This window comes from Tachypleus tridentatus, chromosome 2 (assembly GCF_004210375.1).
Source record: "Tachypleus tridentatus isolate NWPU-2018 chromosome 2, ASM421037v1, whole genome shotgun sequence".
NCBI classification, from domain to species: Eukaryota; Metazoa; Arthropoda; class Merostomata; order Xiphosura; family Limulidae; genus Tachypleus; species Tachypleus tridentatus.
The window spans coordinates 144,848,139-144,865,244 of record NC_134826.1 but is presented as its reverse complement, the minus strand read 5'-3'; the positions used below and the strand labels follow the sequence as shown (position 1 = coordinate 144,865,244).

The 17,106-nt window shown below is 38.2% G+C and overlaps 2 protein-coding genes across 11 annotated transcripts in view; one reads left to right on the top strand and one right to left on the bottom strand.

The window, feature by feature from the left end:
- The window catches only part of LOC143245294 (glucose transporter type 1-like), a 582,725-nt gene that overhangs the window by 438,516 nt on the left and 127,103 nt on the right, over positions 1–17,106 (top strand). The gene's annotated exons all lie outside the window — the stretch shown is intronic.
- The window catches only part of LOC143245290 (nose resistant to fluoxetine protein 6-like), a 61,875-nt gene that overhangs the window by 23,003 nt on the left and 21,766 nt on the right, over positions 1–17,106 (bottom strand). For all 5 annotated transcript variants that reach the window (XM_076491461.1, XM_076491462.1, XM_076491465.1 and 2 more), the window contains exons 8-14: positions 14,423–14,516; positions 12,470–12,562; positions 10,543–10,705; positions 9,787–9,866; positions 8,542–8,664; positions 3,591–3,711; positions 393–579 (exon numbers count right to left, since the gene is read on the bottom strand). In XM_076491461.1, the coding sequence (XP_076347576.1) occupies positions 393–579; positions 3,591–3,711; positions 8,542–8,664; positions 9,787–9,866; positions 10,543–10,705; positions 12,470–12,562; positions 14,423–14,516 (861 nt within the window). The remainder of the gene's footprint in view (positions 1–392; positions 580–3,590; positions 3,712–8,541; positions 8,665–9,786; positions 9,867–10,542; positions 10,706–12,469; positions 12,563–14,422; positions 14,517–17,106) is intronic.

The following is a 17,106-nucleotide window of genomic DNA, read 5'->3' as shown; positions in this document are numbered from 1 at the left end:
CGGACTTCACCAAGGTCAAGTTGGTAAACAATGCTATTAATTACCCTGTTTACGCCTATCTGGAGATAGTTTCTTTTTGGAACTGAACTATCCTTCTGTCTATCCTTTTCCTTCCATCCCTTTGATTATAAAAATGATCTTCGTTGCTACCTTATATAATTTCCACCATCCAGTGATAAAGATTGGATGACATGACATTTCGTTTAAAGCTTTTCGAGTGAAACAAACCATCTTAATGAATTCTCATTTCAAGTACTTTATAGGGTAGTACACTACTGGATTAACTACCAGTTACTTTGAAAACCTGGGAATATATAATAATTATAGTGACTTATATTACTTGGAATATTTACTGCCGTTGCAATAATAGTGTATTTCCATAATGGACTTACCTCCTTTTCCACTGATACAGGCTACAAGAATCCAAGCAATACCAGCCGCCCACAACGTTCGATGTAAACCAGAGTACAACAGCCCTACTGTCTGACTATCACCCACACCTCGGCTCCAGTTGTAGACTCCATATAAACTGATCATGTTCGAACAGGCGGCTAGCGTCCATCCTGCTATTTGAACTGGCTGGAAATGACATTTCCAACTTAAAATATTTTAACGCATGCATTTCTAGCTTAAATTCAAACTTGTACAAATAAATAATCAATGAATGATTACAGTTAAATAATAATTCGCGAATCTTTAGAATGAACGTAATATATGCAAACTACACACTGTTTTATTGAGTTTGTTTTGTTTTTGTTTGTTTGTTTGTTTTTGAAATTCGCACAAAGCTACTCGAGAGCTATCTGTGCTAGCCGTCCCTAATTTACCAGTGTAAGACTAGAAGGCTTGTTTGATTTTGTTTTGTTTTTTTTAATTTCACACATAGCTACTCGAGGGCTATCTGCGCTAGCCGTCCCTAATGTAGCAGTGTAAGACTAGAGGGAAGGCAGCTAGTCATCACCACCCACCGCCAACTCTTGAGCTACTCTTTTACCAACGAATAGTGGGATAGACAGTCACATTATACGCCCCCACGGCTGGGAAGGCGAGCATGTTTAGCGCGACGCGAGCGCGAACCCACGATCCTCAGATTACGAGTCGCACGCCTTACGCGCTTGGCCATGCCAGGCCCGCCTACATTTAGTACAATATCTGATAAAACAGCAGCTCTATTCTACTTTTAGTACAATATCTGATAAAATAACAGCTTTATCCTACATTTAGTGCAATATTTGATAAAACAGCAGCTTTATCGTACATTTAGTACAATATCTGATAAAACAGCAGCTTTATCCTACATTTAGTACAATATCTGATAAAACAGCAGCTTTATCCTACATTTAGTACAATGTATGACAAAACAGCAGCTTTATCCTACATTTAGTACAATGTATGACAAAACAGCAGCTTTATCCTACATTTAGTACAATATCTGATAAAACAGCAGCTTTATCCTACATTTAGTACAATATCTGATAAAACAGCAACTTTATCCTACATTTAGTACAATATCTGATAAAACAGCAGCTTTATCCTACATTTAGTACAATATCTGATAAAACAGCAGCTTTATCCTACATTTAGTACAATATCTGATAAAACAGCAGCTTTATCCTACATTTAGTACAATATCTGATAAAAAACAGCAGCTTTATCCTACATTTAGTACAATATCTGATAAAACAGCAGCTTTATCCTACATTTAGTACAATATCTGATAAAAACAGCAGCTTTATCCTACATTTAGTACAATATCTGATAAAACAGCAGCTTTATCCTACATTTAGTACAATATCTGATAAAAACAGCAGCTTTATCCTACATTTAGTACAATATCTGATAAAATAACAGCAGCTTTATCCTACATTTAGTACAATATCTGATAAAATAACAGCAGCTTTATCCTACATGTAGTACAATATCTGATAAAAACAGCAGCTTTATCCTACATTTAGTACAATATCTGACAAAACAGCAGCTTTATCCTACATGTAGTACAATATCTGATAAAACATCAACTTTATCCTACATTTAGTACAATATCTGATAAAACAGCAGCTTTATCCTACATTTAGTACAATATCTGATAAAATAACAGCAGCTTTATCCTACATTTAGTACAATATCTGATAAAATAACAGCAGCTTTATCCTACATGTAGTACAATATCTGATAAAAACAGCAGCTTTATCCTACATTTAGTACAATATCTGATAAAATAACAGCAGCTTTATCCTACATGTAGTACAATATCTGATAAAAACAGCAGCTTTATCCTACATTTAGTACAATATCTGATAAAAACAGCAGCTTTATCCTACATTTAGTACAATATCTGATAAAACAGCAGCTTTATCCTACATTTAGTACAATATGTGATAAAACAGCAGCTTTATCCTACATTTAGTACAATATCTGATAAAACAGCAGCTTTATCCTACATTTAGTACAATATCTGATAAAAACAGCAGCTTTATCCTACATCTAGTACAATATCTGATAAAACAGCAGCTTTATCCTACATGTAGTACAATATCTGATAAAAACAGCAGCTTTATCCTACATTTAGTACAATATCTGACAAAACAGCAGCTTTATCCTACATTTAGTACAATATCTGATAAAATAACAGCAGCTTTATCCTATATGTACTACAATATCTGATAAAAACAGCAGCTTTATCCTACATTTAGTACAATATCTGACAAAACAGCAGCTTTATCCTACATGTAGTACAATATCTGATAAAAACAGCAGCTTTATCCTACATTTAGTACAATATCTGACAAAACAGCAGCTTTATCCTACATTTAGTACAATATCTGATAAAATAACAGCAGCTTTATCCTATATGTAGTACAATATCTGATAAAAACAGCAGCTTTATCCTACATTTAGTACAATATCTGACAAAACAGCAGCTTTATCCTACATGTAGTACAATATCTGATAAAACATCAACTTTATCCTACATTTAGTACAATATCTGATAAAACAGCAGCTTTATCCTACATTTATTATCTATTCCAGACCTTTAATTTACAAATTTCATCTGATAACTACGTCATAAGTATTACTAGTACAAGGATACAGGGTACATTGTTCCGACCTTACTCTATAGGTTGAACTCCAGTTGTACTGGACTGCCCTTGTAGATGCTATGAAATTTATTTAAAACATTTAGGCCTAATTGTTTCAATACTTATATTTAACATTTTTATTGCACAGACAAAGTACATTAGCTTTATTATCATTGGCCCGGCATGGCCAGGTGGCTAAGGCGCTCGCCTCATAATCTGAGAGTCGCGGGTTCGAATCCCCGTCACACCAAACATGCTCGCCCTTTCAGCCGTGGGGGCGTTATAATGTTACGATCACTCCCACTGTTCGTTGGTAAAAGAGTAGCCCAAGAGTTGGCGGTGGGTGATGACTAGCTGACATTCCTCTAGTCTTACACTACTAAATTAGGGACGGCTAGCACAGATAGCCCTCGTGTAGCTTTAGGCGAAATTCAAGTCATTATTATTTTTAGACTCGACTTCAATATTTTTTTTTTTTTTTTGCAAAATATAACCGATGTAAAACATTACCAAAGAAAGATTGAGATGTCTTTTCCTTATTAGGATGTATCCAGCCACGAGACCCACGCAGTAGGTTGACAGGTGGTGATGCGGTTGGTAGTATAATTTCGACAGCATATCCCACAGTTCTCTGGGGGTTAAAAAAAAAAGGATGGTTAACATTTAGGTTTATCTGGAATCCGAAACAAATATCTGTAATTCAAAAACAAATACTAAACAACTGGATATAAGATAATATTAAATTTTTCATGTAATTTGTTGGTCCGTACTTACAGCTTAGCTACGAAGGTCTGATACTTATAGCAAATTATAACAACACCTCGACTGATATAACACACTAGGGTTTATTAAGAATATACTTCAGGGTGTTATTAAGAATTTCTCAAACAAAGTAGAGGCCCAGCATGGCATTCGACTCGTAATCTTAGGGTCGCGGGTTCGAATCCCTGTCGCACCAAACATGCTCGCCCTTTCAGCCGTGAGGTCGTTATAATGAGACAGTCAATCCCACTATTCGTTACTAAAAGAGTAGCTCAAGAGTTGGCGGTTGGTGGTGATGACTAGCTGCCTTCCCTCTAGTCTTACACTGCTAAATTAGGGACCATCACTACCCACCGCCAACTCTTGGGCTACTCTTCTACCAACGGGTGTTGATGGTTAGTTTTGCCTTTCCTCTAGTCTCATACTGTTAAATTAAGGATGGCTAGCGCAGATAGCCCTCGTGTAGCTTTGCGCAAAATTCCAAACAAACCAAATAGAGTGTGAACCAACTATTTATTTGTTAATTTGTTTCAGAACTTCCCGCAAAGTGAAACAAGAACTACTCGCAAACAGCGATGAATAAATTTTTAACTGACGGACTAGAAAAAAGACAACTTGTCAATAGTACCCACCGCCAACTGTGAGACTACTATGTCTGTTTGAACAGCCGATTCTAACCGTCATTCTTATAACGCACCCACAGCTTCAAGGTGCAGAGAACGTTTCTATTTTATTTTTTGTGAGAATAAATCTCAATACCAAGGAACCTCAGAAACACGATGTGGTCACGCTGATCTGAAAGAACTGTATCTCAGGAGTATAACCTGAAGATGACCTAAGAAGGTCGAAACGTTGTCCTCTGCTTTGTTAGTAAGCGTTAACACAAATACCAGCCGTCCTGAGATACATTTTTCTTTCAAGTAGGTTTATCGTCATGACGATGATATATATGACAATTTAATACGCTATGTATTAGAGTACACTTGATGGTTCAGTATTTCTTAATTACAACTCTTCATTTATATATTTAATCATGTTTATTATTTTTGTACTAGTCGCAACCCTGGATCATCATAAGTTTTTACCAGGACATTTAATGTGTTAGTAAGTCAAAACAATGGTAACAGTGGTAACCCTACAATCAAACTACTTCTTAATAAAACCATAGAAACTTATGTATGTTTTATATAATTACTGTCTTTGTCATAAGTTACTTATCTGTCCTTCTAAATCAGGGGTGTGCAACAGGCGGCCCACGGGCCACAACCCGGCCCGCCAAGCCATTTAGTGTGGCCCTAGTTGTTGTAATCTAACCATGTGGCCTGATCTGTAATCCAACGCAAATGGAATATTTTTAAAAGCATCGATCCTACGGGATTCCCAGGCTTCGACTCGACAAACTTCTAAAATTATCTTTGCTAGAGAGGAGCAGGCCGAATTCGATTGGTCGGCCTCCTTAGGGCATGAATAGGTGACGTGCACTAGCACTATTGTCTACGACTCAACGTCATGTCCTGAACCTCGCCTTCGCCCGCTGGCGACAATTTTCCCTAACCTCTGCTGTCCGTCATTCATTATTGGTGAAAATTTTATTACCTTTTACAGTTACTACAAGAGATTGAAGGTAAATTGATTATTATTTAGCATATTGTTGTGACTTTACTGAATTTATTAAAATTTTTGCTTTCAGATGCATCTGATTCTATGTACAGTGTGACCTCGTTATTCGCGGGGTTACGTTCTTTACCCTCCCGCGAATAGCGAAAACCGCGAATATTGGATGCAGTTTTAAAACGTATATGTATGCGATTATATACTATATGAAATGCTTCCCAAACACTAATGATACTTATACTCATTGATGCAGTAATAATGTAGCAATATTGCATACTGTTATGTATTTCACTAAATTGTACCGTGCGTTACCGGGCTGTGCTTTGCCGTTTGCATTGTTGGAGAAGCTGAGGCAGTCAGCCAATAGCAGTCCAATCTTGTTTGGTGAAGACGACAATTGATAAAAACGGCTTGATTGAGTAAATACAAAAGAAATCTCCTCGAAAAGCCCTTTCAGTCTCTGTGACCTACAAAACGCAGTTCGCGCATAACCCGCGAATATGCGGGGCCGCGAATGGCGAACCGCGAATAGGCGAGGTCACACTGTATTTTGCTATTCTCAATTAATTTAAGTACCGGAAGGCTATGATCGGATGCCAATTTAGAAACATGTGTTTCTGTCCATAAGAGGTTCCATGTGTAAATAAATTCTATGTTTTTTTCTACTTTGCTATTTTCGTGAGAATAATTTTTGTTTTGATTTCAGGGCTAGTAAAATGTCAGCAGTTAAGAAACGAAAAATTGATGATGAGGAAGGTTATTCAACAGTGAATGGTGCACAAAATATCTTGTTGTCCCACATAATCAAGGTGTTGTCTGCCTCGTCTGTCAAACTACAATTGCAGTCATGAAAGAGTACAATATTAAGCGACATTACGCAACTAAGCACTCCTCCCAGTTTGATGAAATTGTTGGTCAGGCACGAAAGGACAAAATTGAACATTTAAAAACATCCATTGAAAAGCAACAAGGTGTTTTTACCACTTTCAAGAAAAATTCAGAACTGGTGACAAAACTGAGTTTTAAGCTTTGTGAATGTATGGCAGAAAAGGGAAAGCCTTTCAGTGATGGAGAATTTATTAAAAATTGTTTAACAATATTCACAGAATATGCATGTCCAGATAAAAAATATTTGGTGGAGCAAACTAGCCTTTTCCGCTTTACTGTCTCACGCAGGACAAAAGATCTTTCAGAGGACATCTAAAAACTTTGAAATAGAGATTGAATTCGTGTGAAGCTTTCAGTCTGGCTTTGGATGAAAGCACTGATATCAATGACACATCCCAACTTGTCATTTTCATCAGAGCTGTTACTGCAGGCTTTGATGTTTTCGAAGAGTTTTAGATATGGCAAGCCTTTCCTCCACAACCACAGGACAGGATATTTGTGAACAAGTGCTTAAGGTTGTAGAAAAGTTTGAACTGAATCCTTATAAATTATGTGGTGTTACAACAGATGGTGCTCCTTCCATGACAGGTAGGACAAATGGATTCACCAAGAAATTTCTAACTGCAATTGGAGCACAAGACGTAGTTGTAAGCCATTGCATTATTCACCAAGAGAGCTTGTGCACCAAAGTTCTGGATTTTGCAGAAGTCATGAAAAATGTCGTCCAATGCGTAAATTATATTCGAACACGAGGATTAAATCATCGACAATTTAAAACTTTTTTAGATGAGCTGGACAGTGAGTATTCAGATGTTTTGTACTTCTCTGCTGTACGTTGGCTTAGTAGAGTTGCTACTTTGAAGAGATTCTGGAATCTGCGAGAGGAGATTAAGTTCTTCATGGAGAGCAAACGTCAGAATGTGGACTTCTTGAGCAATGAGAACTGGCTGAATGACTTAGCATTCCTCACAGACATTACACAGCATCTGTCTGATTTAAACTTAAAACTACAAGGAAAAGTCAACTTGTGAATAAGTTGTTTGAGCATATTTGTGCTTTTGAGAAGAAATTGCAACTTTTCCAGGTTCAGTTGAGAAGAGCCATATTGACCCATTTTACATGTCTTGCAACCAGGAAACTGGAATTTCCTAATCTGGATTGCACCAAATATGGAACCAGTGTACAAAAGCTGCGTGATGAGTTTGCAAACAGATTTCCAGATTTCAGACAAACTGAAATTAGATTGAAATTGTTCGCTCAACCTTTTGATTTGGCAGTGGAAGACAGTCCTGATGATTGCCAAATGGAACTCATTGAACTGCAGGCTGACATGGACACTAAAAGGAAATTCTCTGAAAACAGTTTGCTAGACTTTTACAAACTCTGTGTACGTGAAAAGTTTCCCAATTTGTCCCGTCATGCACAAAGAATTGCCTCCCTTTTTGGTAGCACCTACTGCTGTGAGCAATTTTTCTCCAAAATGAAGCTCATCAAAACCAAATGTAGAAGTCAGCTGACTGATGAACATTTGACCAGTCAGTTAAGAGTGGCAACCACTTCTGTCAAAGCTGATATTGACAAGCTCTGCAAGGACTCTAAATTTCAAGTGTCGCACTAAAATGATCACTCATGCAAAAATATAAAATATTATTGCTTGCATTTTGAGAATTTTTTTTAATTTATTGTGCATGTACACGAATAAGCTTGTTTTTTAAGTGGCCCCGCTTGATTGATGAAGTTGGTTATATGGCCCACCGACGAAAAATGTTGCACACCCCTGTTCTAAATCGATATATTACATATTTTTCATCACATTATTAAAGTCAAACCATAAGTTATCTCTCGGTTTTAACACTTGGCTGTAATTTAGATAAGTAATTCAATACTCCCTAATACTTTAAAAAGAAAACATTAAATAAACAAAGCGTTAATAAACTCCAGTTAGAGTCAGACATTTACTTAAAGCATCACAAACAATTTATAATGAAAACGTACTTGGTGGTATTTGTCTAATCACATAGAGCTTTAAACAGCAGAAATTATTTATTTAAAATCTGATTACATTAATAATTAGAATGTAGTTTTTATAAGAAAGATCTGCAGCTATATAAACATTTCAAGTCTTGTAAAACAATGTATTATGACAGTAAATACGTAGTATAAATAAATAGAGTGTGAAAACAAATGTAAAACCTACCTTTTGTGAATTACTGGCCATAAAAGTGTAGGAGGGAACTGATAGTACCAGGTTATGAATATAGATGACGCCACAGAAACTATTGCAAAGGTAAGTATAATTGCAAGACCAAGAACCGGTTTCCTGCATTGTGTTTTAAGAAACCGAACAAAAATAAAAGTTAATTTTATGTTTCAAATTTATACACTAAAAACAAAGACTAAATTACGGATTTTATGTTTCTAAATATTTAATCTAAATAATATTATTGTTATAAAACGATTTTTAAATAAATATTAGTGGAAAGATAAGCTGATTCATTGTTAAAAGTACATTTCTACACCGAAAATATTTTACCAACTTTTATAGTAAGCCCATAAATTATTATTTTTTCATACAACAGAAAAGGATCAGTTGTGTCTCCACATACTAACTCTATCCTCCTCTAGAGGCCCCGGCATGGCCAGGTGGTTAAGGCACTCGACTCGAAATACGAGCGTCGTGGATTCGAATCCCTGTTACACAAAACATACTTGCCCTTTCAGCCGTGGGGGCGTTATAATGTGACGGTCAATCCCACTCTTCGTTGGTAAAAGAGTAGCCCAAGATTTGGCAGCAGGTGGCAATGACTAGTCTTCCCTCTAGTCTTACACTGCAAAATTAGGGACGGCTAGTGCACATAACCCTCGTGTAGCTTTGCGCGAAATTCAAACAAATAAACCAAACCAACAACAACAACAAAATCTAATTTATTTATATTTTTGAATCAGCTGAAGGATAGGAAAAACGCTCGGTTTATGGTGTTGCTTCATCAGCTTGTGTTAATCTACATGTAAAAATAGCCTTTATACACATGTATACATACAAATAACCTTTTAAAATACCCTCAGAACAGAGACATCGAGCGAATGATGCTCACATATCAAAGTGACCTGAAAACAAATTTTTAATACTCAAAATATTTTGAACACTGTGTTCGTTCTGTTTGAGGCCATTTTCTCAGACCTTTACTTGAGTTTTGTCTTCAAACTCTCTTGTACAGATCTCTATGTAGAAGTTACTAAATGTAATATATCAAAACCAATTGAAGAATTTTTACACAAACTTCCGAAGCGTTTTTGATTTAATTTTTTGTTACTTTACGCTGAGTGAATGAGGCAAAATCTACCAGGTATAATGTATAAGAAGCTAAGAACTTACCATAGTAACGGTAGAAACACTGCGAGAACTTACCATAGTAACGGTAGAAACACTGCGAGAACTTACCATAGTAACGGTAGAAACACTGCCACCGCTAGCACATGGAACTGAAAGTCACATGCAATATACCACGTATGGGAATGACACTGAAAATATAGAAACTGTCCGTGAGAAACGAGCTTCAAACATTGGATTCACACTGAAATCACGATTATTGTCGGTAAGAAACGATAGTGAAGTAATGAGAGTGATGCAGCTTACCTGCACTGGTTTCACTAGGGATGATAAAGTAATGAGAGTTATACAGCTTACCTGCACTGGTTTCACTAAGTATAGTGAAGTAATGAGAATCATGGAGCTTACCTGCACCGGTTTCACTCGTGACAGTGAAGTAACGAGAATCATGGAACTTACCTGCACTGGTTTCCCTATGGATGATAAAGTAATGAGAGTTATACAGCTTACCTGCACTGGTTTTACTAGAGATAATAAAGTAATGAGAGTTATACAACTTACCTGCACCGGTTTCACTAGGGATGATAAAGTAATGAGAGTTATAGAACTTACCTGCACTGGTTTCACTAGGGATGATAAAGTAATGAGAGTTATACAGCTTACCTGCACTGGTTTCACTAAGGATGATAGAGTAATGAGAGTTATATAGCTTACCTGCACTGGTTTCACTAAGGATGATAAAGTAATGAGAGTTATACAGCTTACCTGCACCGGTTTCACTAGGGATGATAAAGTAATGAGTGTTATACAGCTTACCTGCACCGGTTTCACTAGGGATGATAAAGTAATGAGAGTTATATAGCTTACCTGCACCGGTTTCACTAGGTTTTGAACAAAGAGCAGATTAGTCCACCAATACTGTCGGCACTTGTCCACAACAGGGGTTATGGTTTCTGACCACAAAGGTCCCGAACCAATCAGTGGCATGAGAAACGTTAACAGTAAAAGAAGGGTCAAAGGTGTCACCAACCTGTAAAACAAGTGAGCATGTTCTGTGTTAAACATTCACCAACTTGTAAAACAAGTGAGCATATTCTGTGTTAAACATTCACCAATTTGTAAAACAAGTGAACAAGTTCTGTGTTAAACATTCACCAACCTGTAAAACAAGTGAACATGTTCTGTGTTAAACATTCACCAACCTGTAAAACAAGTGAGCATGTTCTGTGTTAAACATTCACCAACCTGTAAAACAAGTGAGCATGTTCTGTGTTAAACATTCAGATACTGCTGTTATAATTTTCAGTTCGCGAAACACTTATGCTATACATGAACTAAGTGGACAGGTCAAAGATCCATGGCTCGGCTATAGTCATTCCTTATTTGGAACTGATAACGTGGGTGCTTTATAATGTCACGATCAATCCCACTATTCGTTGATAAAAGAGTAGCCCAAGAGTTGGCGGTGGGTGGTGATAACTAGCTGCTTTCCCTTTAGTCTTACACTGCTAAGTTAGGGACGTCTAGCGCAGATAGCCCTCGTGTAGCTTTGCGCGAAATTCAAACCAAAACCAAACCTAACAGCATCATTTATCATTTTTGTTGAACGTAAGAAACCACGTTAGGGTAAAATACTTAATATATTCAAATCTGAAAAAAAAAATTGTAAATATAAAAATTGGTCAAAATTCACGAAGTTTTGTATTTTTTATTGATATCACTCAACACGAAACTCAAATTACGAGATTTTCTTAAGTGTTCCTCATATCGATGACATAGATCGAAGTTGTCTATTCCGTTTGCAATTGAGTATTAATTGCAAATAAATTTTAATAGTTTTTCTGAACTCGTGTTAAGTATGGTTCGAAACACCATGTCGCCAAAAAATATTTGCACTTTCTGCCATGGGTGCGACATAGAAGTGACAGTCAAATCTTTTATCCGACACAAGAAGCCTGACAAAGCCCTGGTGGCGTTGGGTGTACCTTACTGACAGCCTTCCTTTTGATGCGTACTTAAAAATTTAAAGGTTTCTGACCTGATCCCTTCACCCACATACGCCCGAGGCGTTGTTCATGTTGAAAATTTAGAGGTTTCTGACATGTTCCCTTCACCCACATACGCCCAAGGCGTTGTTCATGTTGAAAATTTAGGGGTTTCTGACCTGATCCCTTCACCCACATACGCCCGAGGCGTTGTTCATGTTGAAAATTTAGAGGTTTCTGGCCTGATCCCTTCACCCACATACGCCCAAGGCGTTGTTCATGTTGAAAATTTAGAGGTTTCTGACATGTTCCTTTCACCCACATACGCCCAAGGCGTTGTTCATGTTGAAAATTTAGGGATTTCTGACCTCATCCCTTCACCCACATACGCTCGAGGCGTTGTTCATGTTCAAAATTGCAATCCCGTATAAAGTGTAAGTTTTATATATTTATTTAAATGTAGTATCGAAGGTAAGAAATTAAACAGCAAAATATTCAAGGTAAATCCGGTATCGCCAGATGGATCTAATCCTAATCTGAGAGAAGCGGTTTTGAATCCCCGTCACTCCAAGCATACTCGGCCTTTCAGCCGTGGGGGTGCTATTATGTCACGATCAATCCCCCTATTCGTTGGTAAAAGAGTAACCCAAGAGTTGGCGGTGGGTGGTGATGACTAGCTGCCTTCCCTCTAGTCTTGCACTGCTAAATTAGAAACGGGTAGCGTAATTAGCCCTAGTGTATCGTTGCGTGATATTCTAAAAATAAAACAAACACATGTACAGGAAGTGGTTTACGTTCTAGTAACTTACCTGAAATATCTTACCAGAATGTACAGAGGAACACTGAAATGTGTGTACGATCCCTCAGTCCATGTCCATACTGTGTGCACCGTGAGAAAACCGCTAGAGAAAATATACACACACACATATATATATGTTTCAAACTATGATAAGAAACAAATCACGAAGACATTCATATGTGAACCACAAGGGTTAAGGGTATTTAACCCCCGCATTCTGAGTGTCCCCGGGTTCGAATCCCCCATCTAACAAATTATGCTCTCCCTTTCAGCCATGGGGGCGTTATAATGTTCTGTTCAATCCCACTATTCGTTGGTAAAAGAGTAGCCCAAGAGTTTGCGGTGGGTGGTGATGACTAGCTGCTATCCTTCTAGTCTTACACTGCTAAATTAAGGACGGTTTGTTTGTTTGTTTTTTGGAATTTCGCACAAAGCTACTCGAGGACTCTCTGTGCTAGCCGTCCCTAATTTAGCAGTGTAAGACTAGAGGGAAGGCAGCTAGTCATCACCACCCACCGCCAATTCTTGGGCTACTCTTTTACCAACGAATAGTGGGATTGACTGTCACATTATAACGCCCCCACGGCTGGGAGGGCGAGCATGTTTGGCGCGACTCGGGCGCGAACCCGCGACCCTCAGATTACGAAGCGCACGCCTTAACGCGCTAGGCCATGCCAGGCCTCATTAAGGACGGCTAACGCAGATAGCCTTCGAGTAGCTCTGCGCGAAATTCAACACAAACAAACAAGTGAACGAGAAATCTGTCCACATTTCTATTTTATAAAATGAAACTATTTGTAAGCACAAACTTTACACAACAGAACACTTGTAATGCGCTTACTTCATATATCGATCCTTCAATTTTTTCGGTTAAACACCAGTAGTCCCAAGAAATAAACTGAAATCGGATGAGTTATAACAAGCGGAACTGAAACATAGCTACTGAGTTTAACAGGTTTTCTTTTCAAAAATGCTAGGGGTTTATTTTCTACACCATTTAATCTTTCCTCGTGCTATAGTCAATTTTCAAAAGTAACAAATTCATATTACCACAATATTTCAATATAATCCTTTACCAAACAACAGTAAACACTATTTTGGTATCAGATAACGTGTATATTACAGATATTCATTGTAGTATATTTAGTTTCGGCCTTTTTGATCCGAGGGTCGCGGGTTCGAATCTCCGTCACACCAAACATGCTCGACCTTTCAGCCGTGGGGGCGTTATAATGTGACGGTCAATTCCATTATTCGTTGGTAAAAGAGTAGCCCAAGAGTTGGCGGTGGGTGATGACTAGCTGCCATTCCTCTAGTCTTACACTGCTAAATTAGGAACGGCTAGCGCAGATAGCCCTCGAGTAGCTTTGCGCGAAACTCAAAACAAACAAACAAACCTTTTTGATAGTTCATTCCTGATAACTACGATGACTAGAGCGCCACCTGTAGCATATCACGTTTTACTTAATGGTGCCTGTAATACGCCAACAAAGTTTTATTTTTTATTATTGCAAAATGAGACTTTAAACACATCTGTTTAATAAACATTCAATTCTTACAACACGCTATAAATACGTAAATTTATCCAAATTGTTTCAGAAACCTTTAGGTGCACAAGTGTATTTAAGTCCAAAGTTCCTGTTTAAAACTCAGGTGTATTAAAACCTCAAGTCTTACAGTACTCCATAAACAACAAAAATGCGTTACAAAATACTTGTTCTAAAATAAGGTATCGACTCTAAACATCCAGTGTGACACATTTTGGATTTTATTTCAATATTCATATCGAGTTGCTGGTCTTTGTTAAGTATCCTTATACGAAAACAATCAACACCAAAATTACGAGCTGCATGTCTCTGCTATAAAACAACTGTTACGTCATCAAAATACGATTTATTGTGTTTGTGTTCCACGTTCGTACCGAGTAAGTCTATAAAACCATCAATCGTGAATACATACTTACGTTATACAAAAAAATGTGTCGACATTTATGCTTCCGTTGAATAGAATCTGTTTTGTTATATCCACAGCATGGTCTTTAATAGTGTAGAGACGGTCTGGAAAAGTCAGAAAGAACACAGGGAATTAATTTTTAGTGCTCTTAGTGTTAGCTTATCGTCAGAACTTTTGTTTGTAGTTGAGCACAAAGGTATTCAATGGACTGTCTCTGCTTTCCACGTTATTTAAACCCGATTTCTGGTGTTGTAAACCTGCAGACATGTTGTTGTACCACTCAGGGGCGTGGATTTTTTAAACCCGATGGGGGGGATATGATTTTTGCAACCCCTTATGTGGACTGTTCAATTTGCAAATTGGTAATCTCTGATTACGTGAACCTGAAAGCTGTAAACATGCAGTCACAGAGTAATCTTGTTGCCAAGATACTTGGATGTATACTTAGGCCTACTGAGTGGTACTTACGTAGTTACGAACTATAACTTAGATCGAAAAGCTCAGAAGCACGCCTATATTAAAGATGTACATTTCGGCTACTGTAAAAGCCTACATCTAAGCCTAATTGTGTAATTCGATTGGTAAGAACACGAGAATCACAAGAACAGACACACAATTTGTAGGCCTGTGATGCAATAAAACAATTCAACATACCAAACTGTAGGGGGGATGATTGTATGCACCATACCCTCACCCTAAAATGAAGGGGGGATATATATCCCATCCCCCCAGGATCTACGCCCCTGGTACCACTTGGGGGGGGTCAGCAGAGAACAGGTATATTGATTTTGGAAACACCACGTGTAGTTCTGAAGTAAGGACTAACAGATGAGAGATTTCTGAAGTAAGGACTAATAGTTGAGAGGGTGGGAGGTTTCTGAAGTGAGGACTAGCAGGTGAGAGGGTGGGAGGTCTCGTCGCTGTTTTTAAAATGCGAAGTTACGTCGTGGGTTATCTGTACGCTATTCACCGCGGGGAATCAAACCCCGCATTTAATCGTTGTAAGTCCTTAAACTTACTGATAATACACCGATTGGAGTTCAAAGTTAGGTTACTTTCGCATAAAATTAAATGTTATGCCACAGATGATGGGGTGGTTCCTCTGTGTGTAGTCCCCCGCTAATACAGCTGTAAGTCTACTGATTTACAACACCAAAATCAGGGGTTCGACTCCCCTTGGTGGGCTCAGCAGATAGCCTAATGTGACTTTGCTATCAGACAAACACACACAAGCACAGCTCTGTGTGTATGTGTGAAAGTAACAAAACCGGTTGACAAGATGAACCTAACAAGATGTTGTTAACCGAAACTATTTTACAATTTCTCTGTAAAACAAGTATATTTGCTTAAGTGAACAAACATTTAGTTATTCATATCCTGATGCTATTCCGTCGCAAAAATGATTTAAAATTAATACGTCTACAAATCTTTCTCGCTTTTCTGGAAATAGTTCCAGGAAAAAGACAAGTTTCCTGCACTTACTCATTGTCCAAAACGACTCAAGTACCAAGTGTATGTAACCCAAACTGGAGACTAAGTACGGCTAATAGTAACCTTTATAGTACGAGTACTAAATGTAATAAACGTCATTCAGTTTTTCTTCACTTAAGAATACAATAATATATTGGCTGTCAAAATGTCGTCTGCTTACACGTAATTATTTCAAAACAGTGAGTAGGCTTAATGTATTCATTGGCTGAGAATATAATCAGCCGAAATTGTCACTCATAGGTAGGTAATATCACGTCCTATCTACAGAGTTCTTAGATTTTATGTTAGAAACACCACGCAGTGTTTAATATACACCCAGTAGACGGTCGTCACTTCTTTCTATATCGTCCATATTCATCTGCTAAACGAGACAAGTAAGCTGGGATATAGAAAAGTACTGTAAGATAAGTTAAAATTTGCGCTTTTTGAGAGAAGGAATCGAACTCTGGATTTCTCATGCGTCGGGCGCACGGTCTGACAAGTGAGCTAGAGGGTTACGTTGCGACTAGTGCGTGTTGATAAGGCACTTCTTATTTAACAAGTTAAAGCTGAACGTTGACAACCCCAGTTGCACCTTCACAGTCTCATACTGAGTGTTGACAACCCCAGTTGCACATTCACAGTCTCATACTGAACGTTGACAACCCCAGTTGCACATTCACAGTCTCATACTGAGCGTTGACAACCCCAGTTGCACATTCACAGTCTCATACGGAGCGTTGACAACCCCAGTTGCACATTCACAGTCTCATACGGAGCGTTGACAACCCCAGTTGCACATTCACAGTCTCATACTGAACGTTGACAATACCAGTTGCACCTTCACAGTCTCATACGGAGCGTTGACAACCCCAGTTGCACCTTCACAGTCTCATACTGAGTGTTGACAACCCCAGTTGCACATTCACAGTCTCATACGGAGCGTTGACAACCCCAGTTGCACATTCACAGTCTCATACGGAGCGTTGGCAACCCCAGTTGCACATTCACAGTCTCATACTGAACGTTGACAATACCAGTTGCACCTTCACAGTCTTATACGGAGCATTGACAACCCCAGTTGCACATTCACAGTCTCATACTGAGCGTTGACAACCCCAGTTGCACATTCACAGTCTCATACGGAGCGTTGACAACCCCAGTTGCACATTCACAGTCTCATACGGAGCGTTGACAACCCCAGTTGCACATTCACAGTCTCAT